At 51.2% G+C, this 12,124-nt stretch overlaps 1 protein-coding gene across 1 annotated transcript; it reads right to left on the bottom strand.

The window, feature by feature from the left end:
• Positions 1–682: 682 nt before the first annotated feature.
• XKR5 (XK related 5) lies at positions 683–7,242 on the bottom strand. The gene is made up of 7 exons (XM_039382013.1): positions 7,185–7,242; positions 6,197–6,380; positions 5,928–6,094; positions 4,865–5,074; positions 4,569–4,738; positions 3,935–4,046; positions 683–3,276 (listed from the first exon to the last, which is right to left on the bottom strand). The coding sequence occupies exons 1-7, from the start codon at positions 7,240–7,242 to the stop codon at positions 2,186–2,188; spliced, it is 1,992 nt and encodes a 663-aa protein (XP_039237947.1). The 3' UTR covers positions 683–2,185.
• Between the last annotated feature and the right edge of the window lie 4,882 nt (positions 7,243–12,124).

The raw sequence follows: 12,124 nt of genomic DNA on the forward strand, positions 1-12,124 counted from the left end.
GTGCACGCAGCCTCTGGACCTTGAGCAGCATCTCCCTCTGGTGGCAAATGAACGAGGTTTTGAGAGAAACACCTCCCCAGCGTTTCTCCCCTCTGGCACCATTGGGAAAAATCTGCATGTGCACCAGGTCATTTGGGTATCTTCAGTTCTGCCCCCCCCAAAAGATGGGAAGGGTGGGGAGGGGCACCCGGAGGTGTGATTTGCTGCTGGAGTCCTCCTACTTCAAACAGAGCTTTAAAATTCACTGAAGAGGTTTAGATTGGATATTAGAAAGAAATTCTTCCCTGTGAGGGTGGTGAGACCCTGGCACAGGTTGTCCAGAGAAGCTGAGGCTGCCCCATCCCTGAAAGTGTCCAAGGCCCTAGATGGGGCTTGGAGCAAATTGGGATAGTGGAAGGTGTCCCTGGCCATGGCAGGGGATTGGAACTAGATGGTCTTTAAGATCCCTTCCAACCCAAACCATTCTGTGATTCTGTGATTAAATACAGGTTATTTCTGTAGGTGGAGACCTGTGGCTCACTGCTGGGACTGTCCCCAGCATGCAGGACTTGGGCCCTGGGTGTAACAGGGCTCTCACACAGGCTGGAAGGCTTTAAGGACAGACAATCCATATTATTTGCCCTGATTTCATATTGCTTATGTGCACCCCCAACATGAGACACAGACACAGCAAAGGCTGGTGTGGGTTTTTTAAGCATAATTATATATTATCAAAGGTAGAAAAACAAACTAGATAAAAATTCTTGTAATGCTCCAGCAGCACTTCTGCCTTCTGTGTGATGCACACAGTGAGGAGGACTCTGGAAAAGCCACTGGAACTGATTTGTCGCTGCAGAGCACAGCCACAGCATGGAGGGCTGGGATCTGGATGGGGACAGAGAGCCTTCATCCCACTGGAATGTGGCTTCGCTCCATAACCAGCACCAACTGGGTTTTCAGTGCCCAGGAGAACCATCTGGCTGGGTCAGCTCTGAGCAGTGAATGCATTATGGAAGCTTTTTTTAATAATTCATTGCATGCCTGTGTCCTTTCCTGCCCTGTGGCACCACCATAGTCCTGCCCACAGCGGGACAACAGCTGGAGGACGTGGCCAGATGTGCCTCAGCTGGCACCCCTGAGCTTGCTGGTGAATCCAGCTGACCACACCTCAATTAACACATCCAGCCATGTCCTGGGCACAAACCCATGTCCTGGGCACAAACCTATGCCCAGCCAGCCTGCTGGGAAGCACTGGCTATTCCTGAGGCCACACATTTAGTTCCTGATATATTTAAACCCTGTCTGCACTGGGGATTTGATGGTGGCAGGACTCTGTAGATCTGAGATTTGGCCTGAGGCTAAATTTAGGAGGCAGCATCCAGGCAGATGTGGATTATAGCCTGGTAAGCTGTTCTAGTGGAAGATGTCCCTGCCCATGGCAAGAGGTTGGACCTAGAAGAGCTTTAAGGTCCCTTCCAACCCAAAGCATTCTGTGATTCTATGATCTGGAAGCTGGGTGGAAGGGGGCAAGGAGGAGACTGGGCAGAAAAGGCCACCTGAGGAAGTGGGACAGTGGACAAGCAGCAGGACATGGCTCTTGGCTATAATTCAGAGTCCTGAGGTTGTGGTCTACAGCATGAAGAGGATCTGTGACCCCGAAAAATGGAGTTGGTAAAGGTCTCAAGATGAACTTGGTGGGGGAAAGATAAACCAAGCACTGCTGAGCCTTACTTGAGGGCTTACTCTGCTCTGAAGGAAGGACATAAAACTCATAATTTTTCTGGTTTAGGCACTTATTTGTCCTGAGAAAACACCTGCTTTGGCCAAGACTGCAGCCTGGAGACAGCAGCCAGGTCTCCAGACTGGGACAGGCCAGCAGCTTGTACAGGCACTTGGTAAAGGACACAGTTCAAGTCATTGTCACAAATATACCAAAGGCAGCACACTCTGGCAGCCTGGCAGGACTGTGACATAAATAAGGTCAAAAAATAACTAGCCCTGGACTTTTAGGGCTTTTTAAGACCTTTGAAGTTCTCCGAAAATGCAAGTAGAAGATGCACCATGAGGGAAGATGATGTCCTGGTGATGGAGGAGCACATCTGCCCAGTGTCAGGGGCATCACGGGGACAGTCTTCACTCCACCACCTCCTGCCAGGCCTTATTGATGAGACAGTCACCCCAAGGTGACAGTGCAGCTTTTACAGGGTCACCCTGGCAACCCAGACAGGTCTGTCCCCTCTCCCAGTTCCCCCAGTCCTTGTTGTGGGCATTTAGGGTCAGCCTTGGGGGTGGAGGTGAAGCACGGTGACCTCAGCTTGCTCCTCCTGACAGTCCCCTGCGTGCCACAAGGGTGGATGTCCCAGAGGTGATGCCACTCCATGAGGGCACCCTCTGTCCCCTCTGAGCCCTCGTTGGGGGGACCTGCCACCCCACAGCTGCCTGTGTTGCCAAGGGAAAAGCTCCTCTGCAGGTGCTTGTGGGCACAAGTGCCCAGGATTGGGCTGATGCTTGCCATCCCAAGGGATAAATCCTCTCCTCCTCCTCTTCCTACTGCTCCTCCTCCTTCTCTCAGGCATCCTGGAGAAGGCTGGGCTTCATTGTCCCTTTGCACCAGGGCCATGCACATCGTTGTGCCTGTGCCTGTCCCTGTCCCAGGCAAGGTGATGCCTCCTGCAACGGCAGTGAAATACACAGAGGAGCCCTCAGCTGAATCCGGGGAGAAGCTGCTGGGACGGGATATGGATGGGGGAAAAACAGGGTCCTGCCCTGCTCCATCCTCCTGTGCCATTCCTGCAGCGCCGGTGCTGAGTTTGATGCTTCCTCCATTCCCCACTGTCAGACCAGATTCAGCTTCCTGAGGAACAATGTCCCTCATGGGGAGAGAAAAGTTTGCCCCAGGCTCAACTCCAGTGAGTTTCCCCATCATCCATCCTCCAGGATAAACCTCTCCCACGCCACCATCTCCGAAGGCTGCGTTGATCACAGACAGATCTCCTGTCTTCAAGGCCAGCTTTACCAGCAGCCAGTGGTGATGGTTTGTCCAGCTGTCCTCCAAACACCCTTTGGATTGCAGGAGAGATGAGCTGTTCCCAGTTTTTGGATCTGCTGTGGTCCCTTCCCCTGACAAGGACTCTTCATCTCCTGAAATTCCTGAGCTCTGCCCAGCTTGGGAGCTCTCCCCAGAGACCTCATCATCACCCGCTGCTGCAGCACTGCAGGATACCTCCAGGAATCCCTGCCAGATCTCTGTGGACTTGGGATGGAGCAGGCTGTAATAAACCACCAGAGCTGTGGCACCTGGAAAAGAGCAGAAAGGTGTCAAGGGATGAGTCTCAGCAGCATTTGGGTGAGATGTGGAGAAGAGGCCAGACCTCACTGCCACCTCTAGATCACCAAGCCCTTTGCAGAAAAGGTGCTGGACATCAGGTGCTTTCTACTGGTACAGACATCAGGTTCCTTCCTAGTCCTATCTTAAACTCATCCAAGGGCAGAGGGATTGCTCCTTTTCCAGCCCAAACATGCCCTTTCTTGATCACAACTGATCTGCGTGTAACCAGTCTGGGGAGATGCACAAAGCCCAGCACACATGGGCATTACAGCTTCCCTTTGCTCCCAACCCACAGGGAAAACATGAGCCTGGTCAGCATGGAGATGCTCCAAGGGCTGGAGTCCCTCTGCTCTGGAGACAGGCTGGGAGAGCTGGGGGATGTTCACCTGGAGAAGAGAAGGCTCCAGGGAGACCTTTAGAACCCCTTCCAGTGCCTAAAGGGGCTCCAAGAGAGCTGGAGAGGGGCTTGGGACAAGGGCCTGGAGTGATGCGAAGGGGAATGGCTTAAACTGAAAGCTCAAAGAAACAAAGCAAATAGTCTGATGCAACTAAAATAAATGACAATGCTCATTTACTCAAACTTCTCTCAAAATGTGCAATCCGGGCTCTAAAACCCCCAGATCTTACCTATAACAGACCCTGACATGACAGCCCCAGTCACACCCAGGCTGCTCCTCAGCTCTGCCTGCAGGAACCGGGTGGCCAACAGCAGCAGGAGCGTGTTCTCCATCAGCATTATCTGCAGAGCAGAGGGAAGAGAGTCGTCACCTTTATCCTTCTGATGGTTTTAGATGTGCTTCTGATGACAGAAAACACCCAATTTCTAATTTTCATAAATTCACAAAATCACAGACTGGTTTGAGTTGGAAAGGATCTTAAAATTCATCTTGTTCCAACCCCTTGCCATGGCAGGGACTCCTTCCACTAGACCAAGTTGCTCAGAGCCCCGTTTAACCTGGCTTTGAACACTTTCCCTGTTTTATTTCATACCTAACGTACCACTTAAAACATAAAAGTTGTTGACCTTAACTTTCTGCAAGGTGTCCACCCTTTTTTACCAGGAAAAATAACTCTGACATTGTATGGCTGCCCCTAAAAAAATGAAGCCAGAAGAGAAGGTGCATCCACCTTAGTGACCATGTGGCTTTTTATCCACACTGGACTTTCATCAAGTGGTGATGTGAGAAATGAGAATGGAAAGTTTGAAGCTTCTCTCCAGCAGCTGCATCCATGTGGAGTAAGGAATATCCTGGGTACTTACTGCATAAAATACAGACACCCTGGTCTTGGAGGGACCAGGTCGGACATTGATGTAGCAGAAGATGTACACAGCCCCCACCAGGCCATTAAACAGCCTCCAGTGGCATGGCTGGACCACAATATTTGTCTGCTGGGCCACCAGCCAGAAGGACATGAGCAACCAGTGGACACCTGCAAGGAGAAGGGACTGTATGGGCAAAGCCGTTCCTGGGGGAGGCTGCAAACAGCTCCAGCACCAGGAGCATCGCAGGGCTGGCCTCAGGGTGGGATGTGGGGAAGAGGGATCTCAGGTCTTACCTGCCACAGCGAAAACCCAAAAGGAGTAGAGCCTGGCAAAGAGCACCAGGGCCAGGACCCTGGTCCCCAGCATCCCTGTCCTCCAGAGCAGCAGGCAGAGCATGGCCACGGCCGGCAGGCTGAGGTGGCCAGGCTTCAGCAGGCAGGTGAAGTGGCTGTAGGAGGCCAAAGCCCAGGAGAGGGAGAGCAGGGACAGCCCTGCGCTGACACCTGCACAGGGACAGGGCAGTCAGGGCTCTGAAGGATGCCCAGCTACGCTGTGGGGCCATATCTCAGTGTCAAGGAGCTGCTGGTAGCATGGCACCCCAAAACAAGCTAGACACCTCATACTCCTGCCAACAGAATCATGGAATCACAGAATGGTTTGGGTTGGAAGGGACCTTAAAGGCCATCTAGTCTGACCCCCCTGCAATGAGCAGGGTCAGCTTCCACTAGATCAGGTTGCTCAGAGCCCTGTCCAACCTGGCCTTGAATGTTTCCAGGGATGGAACTGGAATATTTCAATTAGTTTATGCTAAATCTGGTCTTCTTTGTGTGCTTAGTATCTGCCTGTGGAAATCCTCTGACCACTCTCTCCCATGGGTAGATCTCTGCAGCCCCAGGGCAGCTCCATCCTGGTCATTGGCATCAGACCAGAGATGGACACAGAGTGTGACCTTGCACGCCTCAAATTCTCCCTTTGCACATCTGAAAGTTCACCTTTCCTGCAAAGCAGCCCCAAACCCCTAAATGCTCAGCACTGCAGTGTGATTAGGGCTGGACCACCAACAGGAACATGCTGGGTTCACACCCAGCCAAGACACTGCACATGGATACTGCTCGTACAGACTGTACTGGCCAGGAGAAGCCATGGGTGGCTCAGAACTCCTCTGCGTTCAGCCACAGCAGATCTTGCAGCCACATTTGTCCCTGGTGCTTTGCACTGAGGCTTCCCAGTCCCTTTGCAGCTTTCTCCTTCACCCAGAGCCCACCCTGTGCCCTGCCAGGTGGGCACATGCATCCCTCACCCAAATGCATCATTCCTATACAATTCAAAGCATCCTCCTGGGAACTCCCACCTTACCAGGGATGAAGCCCACTGGGTCAACAGCCACGTAGGCCTGGAGCAGGAGGTGAGGCAGGGTCTGCAACAGGGCTTCCAGGAGCTGCAGCACACACACGTCCCCGAGCTGTGTCAGCACCTCCCCAGCACGGGCACTGCCGCCTGCCATCCGCAAAACATCCCAGTACCTGCAGGAGTCACCGTGCTGGGATGTCCACCCTAGTTTTGGCAAGTTTGGGACTGCACCTGGGTTTGGGGGGGTTGGATGGGTCACAGGGAGCATCTCTCACCGCTTCCAAAGGCCCAGCTGGAGGAGGTGGAGCACCAGGAGCCAGCAGCTGGGTGGGTGTCCGTCCGCCCGGAACCAGAGGATGCTGAGGAGCTGAGCGGCATAGCCGGGCACCATACAGGCCATGGTCAGCCCAAACCAGCCCAGCTGCCCATGGACAAGGTAATGGGTGATGGCACAGAGCCCTGGAGAAGGGCAGAGAAGCAGTGCTGAGGGATGCCACAGCCACACAACCCAGCAACTGAGAGGTGCCACCTACAGTCTTAGAATTCTTAAAAAGTTTAAGTTATTAGGGACCTCAAATACTATCCAGTTCTAATCCCTGCCAAGGGGTGGGACACCTTCCACTATCCCAAGTTGCTCCAAGCCCTATCCAACCTGGCCTTGAACACTTCCAGGGATGGGGCAGCCAAAGCTTCTCTGGGCAACCCGGGCCAAGGTCTCACCACCCTCACAAGGAAGAATTTCTTCCTAATATCCAATCTAAATCTACTCTCTTTCAGTTTAAAGCCATTCCCGCCACAATTCCGTCTCCCAGCCACCGAGGGGGTTCACAGCCCTTGTCCCAGTCTTATCTCCAGCTGCCGGCTCCCAGTAGCTTGTCAGCCGTGGCACAGCCACCGCCACAGAGGGGCCCAGCCCCAAGAAGGGCTCTGATAAAAACCTCAGTCTCCAAAATACACAAATAAATAAATAAAATTTTAAAAAGTGAAGAAACCCCCCAATTTTCTTATTAAACCCCCCAGAGACCGGCTGGGTCCTCAGGGATGCTGAACGCCCCACCCTGCGGGCGGAACCGCTCATCTCCCCCCTACGCGGGAGCGCAGGGATGATTCCCCACTCCCCGATCTCCAGGGGTGACCCGGGACCCCGGAGATGGCCGTAGAGGGGCCGCTGCCACCCTCCATCCCGCCTTTCCCCCCTCTTCGGGGTGGCGCAGCCTCCCCACAGCCCCGCGCATCCTGCGCGCATCCTGCGCGCTCACTCACTCGCCCCGCGCTCCGCCGCCAGCAGCGCCAGGCTGAGCCGCGGGATGGCCCCGCGCATCCTGCGGAGGAGGAGGAGGAGAGGGAGGAAGGGGAGGAGGAGGAGGAGAAGAAGGAGGAGGAAGAGAAGGAGGAGGAGAAGGAGGAGGAAAAGGAGGAGGAGAAGGCGGAGGAGGAAGAAGAAGGAGACGCCCAGACCGGTGCCTCCCCGCCCGCCCTTACCCGGCCCCCCCCCCCGGGCACCTCCCCCAGTGCCCTTTCCCGCCGGGCGGTGTGACGTCACGGTGCTTGCGTCACACCTCGGGGGCTGCAGCAGCCCGAGACCTCTGGGGCAACTGCACACTGGCACAAGCCCATCCCGCTATCCCCCAAGTTGTCGTGCACTGGCACAAGCCCACCCTGATGTCCCCCAGGCTCTCGGGCACGGGCACAACCCCATCCCGGTGTCTCCCATGTTTTTGTGCGCTAGCACAAGCCCACCCCGCTGTCTCCCATGTTTTTGTGCGCTAGCACAAGCCCACCCCGGTGTCTCCCATGTTTTTGTGCGCTAGCACAAGCCCACCCCGCTGTCTCCCATGTTTTTGTGCGCTAGCACAAGCCCACCCCGGTGTCTCCCAGGTTTTTGTGCACTGGCACAAGCCCACCCCGCTGTCTCCCAAGTTTTTGTGCACTGGCACAAGCCCACCCCGCTGTCTCCCAGGTTTTTGTGCACTGGCAGAAGCCCACCCTGATTTCCCCTTGGTTCTTGTGAACTGGCACAAGCCCACCCCGATGTCCCCCTGTGCGATGCCCGCCATGTCCCTGTGCCGCAGGGATGAGCACTAGGTGGCAGCCGGGACATGGTGTGCACGGACCCGTAAATTAATCAGGTTGTTTTCCCGCCTCCTACCCCGAAGACAAAACCTTTGTGAAACGCTATCCCAACCGTCGGTGGCTCCAGGGGCCCTTGTGTGTACAGAGATGTGCCTCATCTGCTTTTTATCACAATTCCCGGCCCTGCAGCCTCCATCCCTGATACTTTTTAGGAAATAAATCCCCAGCAGGTCCCTAAGGAAAAGCCATGAAAAGAGGTTTAATTAGGTCCAAATATCATCTAAGGTTTTGTAATTGCTTTTGCAAAATCCTGCAGGAGGCTCCCAAAGCTTTGTACATTGGCTGGGCTGTTGGATCTATGTGTGTTCAGGGGCTTTCATACTTTTTTTTTTTTTTTTTTTTTTTAATTTTTAACTATTGTTTTTGCAACTCTGAGAACAAAGCCCAGAGTCTGATGCTTAACAGGAGCCACCAAACTGCTCAGAGATGTCCTTGCCTGGTTATCCCTTCTTGTGGGAGCATCCCCAGGATCTCTGTCCGTGTCCAGCACTGCTTTTTACCATAACTTGGCATGTTTGCATCTTCAGCTCCGGTGGTTGGGTTGGGGGCTAGTGGGTTAATGTCATCGCATCCACATTCATGTTTCATTAATTAACAATGTTGAGCCGTTGGGCCCAGCTCCAGCAAAGCATTTTAATAAAGCCAAGGGTGTAATTAGGCTCTGGAGCCAAGTGAAGCTCAGCCTTGGTTGTCACTGAGCCTTGTCCTCCACAGTAGCAAATACACAGCTGCCAAATGGCCCATTCCTAGAAAACCCATTTTTTTTGCATGCAAAGCACAGCTCAGCCTCTAATGGGCACCAGAGCCTTTCCCAGAGCTGAGGGTGGGATGTTGCAGAACCATCTTGCTTGTAAATCCAGCAGTGAAGAAGCTGCAAGGGTCCATGCAGGCACAATGTGGTGTGATCCTTCTTGTCACCCACGGAAGATATGTGAGAACCTCATCATCTCATCCCCCTGCCCTCCATCATCATCATCATTCCTGGGAAGAACCCACCCCAAGGTGTCTCAGCTGTCTTTTCTCAGCCTCTTCTGCTCAAAGGCTGTATTCTAAGCCGGGAATAAATTTCCACACCACACGGGTCATGCTGTTATCGCCCCGTAACAATGCCAAGCAGAAAAGGCAAAAGCCAGAAGGCCTTCCAGAAGATATTCCCAGAGCTATCCACCCTCCCCAGTTTCATTGCCAACTCCCAGTTGCTCTGGCTGCCTTCCAGCCACTGGTTTGGCTGTGCTTTTCTCTGCTGGACTTTGGTGTTCAGGAACCTCTTCTGATAAAAAAAAAACCTCTCAGGCCTCCAACAAAGGTACATCCTGAAGAAGAGTAGCTCTGGTGAGACATTACAGCCCCTTCCAGTACCTAAAGGGCCTCCAGAAGAACTGGAGAGGGACTTTGGACAAGGGCCTGGAGTGACAGGACAAGGGGGAATGGTCTTAAGCTACCGGAGGGAAGGTTTAGATTAGATAATAGGGAAAACTCTTCCCGGTGAGGGTGGTGAGGCCCTGGCACAGATTGCCCAGAGAAGCTGTGGCTGCCCCATCCCTGGAAGTGTTCAAGGCCAGTTTGGATGGAGCTTGGAGCAACCTGGGATAGTGCAAGGTGTCTCATCAGCCATCTCTGCTGATTTTGATGTAGCAGCTTCTCCAGGCACAGTGACGTTATTGCACAGCACCAAGCCAAAGGAAAAAAATCATTAATAATAATAATAATAATAAAGCTCTCAAAGCCCAAGCTGTTGAAACTTTAATTACTCCTTCCATCTATTGATTTGAAAGTCCTTTGTACCTGCGAACTGAGGCTTCTCTGGGCAACCTGTGCCAGGGCCTCACCACCCTCATAGCCAAGAATTTCCCCTATTATCTAATCTAAACCTTCCCTCTTGCAGTTTAAGACCATTCCCCCTTGTCCTGTCACTCCATCCCTTGTCCCAAGTCCCTCTCCAGCTCTCCTGGCTCCCCTTTAGGCACTGGAAGGGTCTCTAAGGTCTCCCCAGAGCCTTCTCTTCTCCAGGTGAACACTCCTAGCTCTTCCAGCTTGGATCCAGAGCAGAGGTGCTCCAGCCCTTGGAGCATCTCCATGGCCTCCTCTGGACCTGCTCCAGCAGCTCCATGTCCTTCTGACATTGAGAGCCCCAAACCTGGGCTCAGTGCTCCAGGTAAGCTGCCTACAGGTGACATCACACAGACCCAGCTGCCCCTCACATGCTGTACCACGCTTCTGCCCAGGTGTTCTGCCACACTCCCTGTCTGCAAATACTTCACAACACTTTAGAGATGGTTTTCACTGAATAATCCCACCCTGGTGGACGCAGGGGTCAGGTCACATCTTCTGCAGGTCATTCCCTTGCTTGAGGTGACTGAGCAAAGAAGTTCTGAGGGGTGATTGTGGGTGATATCAGGAGATGTAGAGATCAGGTTTTTATGGCTGCAAGATGGTGATTCTTAGAACAACTAGTCCAGGCACCCACAAGAACATTTGCCTTCCTGGATTAGGTGCAAAGGACCTAATTCCAAAGCTGTTTGTGAGAGCTGCTCTGTAAAAGTGACAGTATAATTAGGTTTAATAACCTTGTGGGACTAAATGCATTCAACATGTGAGTATTGAAACTCAAAAAAACCCAAAAAACAAAAAACAACGAAAATGAGGAAAGAAAAGCACCAAAAGGAACAGTCCAGAGAAACAAGAAGCCTGCAGGCAGCCTGAAAGCTGTTAAGAAAGGCTGTGCTAGAAACGTCCGTGAAGTATTTGATTTGACTGGGAAAGAAAACAAAGAGATCTAAGAAAAATCCCTGCAGGGCACGAAGGGAGAGTCAAGGGAGGCTCTGGCAGGGGTGAGCTCAGCGGGGCTCATACAGCTGGCAGAGGAGAGCGGCAACTCCCATGAAACGGGTCAGATTCCAGAAGGAAAAAGGTATAAAAGGAAAGTGAAGATCCCATTGCAACAGACACCTGAATTTATAGAAATGTCTGCAAACCATTGGGGGAGTCCTTGAGAAAGGAGAAGGACACTTAGGGGTGCTGTGCTCAGTGCACTGTTCTGCCCATGGCAAGAGAGTGAAGGCTATAATAAAACTGAAATTGCTGAGCATGGGCTGTAATAATTTCCATAAATAGATGTGGCTTAAAATATCTTACATACAGTGCAGGCAATTAGTACTAAAAATGGTTTGGTGCAAAAGTTTTAAAAAAAAAAATCACTTTTTCATTTCTTTTCTTTTTTTTTACTCCTAACTATTAGATTACTCTTTTACTCTCACTTTTTTCCCTACCAATCTCTAGTGCAGATCTTTTCCATGTTCTTAATCAAAACAGAACTGCCCAAATTTTCTCTTCCAACAGTAGAAATGATGTAGTATTAATAACACCTCATTAACACTCTTCCTGAATTTCCAAAGAAGAATGAACTTCCCATTTAACATAGGTTTAGGTGGGGTTTTTTAACCTAATTCCAGCTGATAATTATTTTTCTTTTAGGGTGATAGAATGTTCATGTTTTTAAGGAATTAATATGAAACCTCTGAAAACAGATGGAGACAGCACTTCTCTATGAGATAATTGCAGGCATTTAAGGAGAAATTCCTGCTGGGATTTATGTGGTAAATTAAATAACTGGCTAGTTCATTAGTAACACTCAGATGCACATGACTAGCCTCATCAAAACCTGAAGCACATCACTGCAGAAGGCAAAATTAATACCTAGAGCTAGAAATCATTGCATATCCCTCAAATACTGGTTGACATTGTGTATATATATATATATTAGCTTCAGGTATATAGTTTTCTTCCATGTCACAGGAACCAAAATTGTGGATGAGAGGTATCCTTTGAAAGATTCCTGCTCTGTGGACATCAGCTGAGTAAATCCCACCATGTACCATTTCCCTGAGGGTTCCCATCACACAGCACCAACTTCCAATGGAGATGTGCAGAATGATCACCCAGCAGCAGGACAGCCTGCATGGCTGGTTTTATTTTATTCATTATGTTTTTATATATATATATATATATATAGTATACCATGTTTATAATATATATGTATAATATATGCATATATCTTAATAATATATTAT

This window comes from Pipra filicauda, unplaced genomic scaffold, assembly GCF_003945595.2.
Source record: "Pipra filicauda isolate LSUMZ 115617 unplaced genomic scaffold, ASM394559v2 scaffold24_size8852520_pilon, whole genome shotgun sequence".
Taxonomy (NCBI): Eukaryota; Metazoa; Chordata; class Aves; order Passeriformes; family Pipridae; genus Pipra; species Pipra filicauda.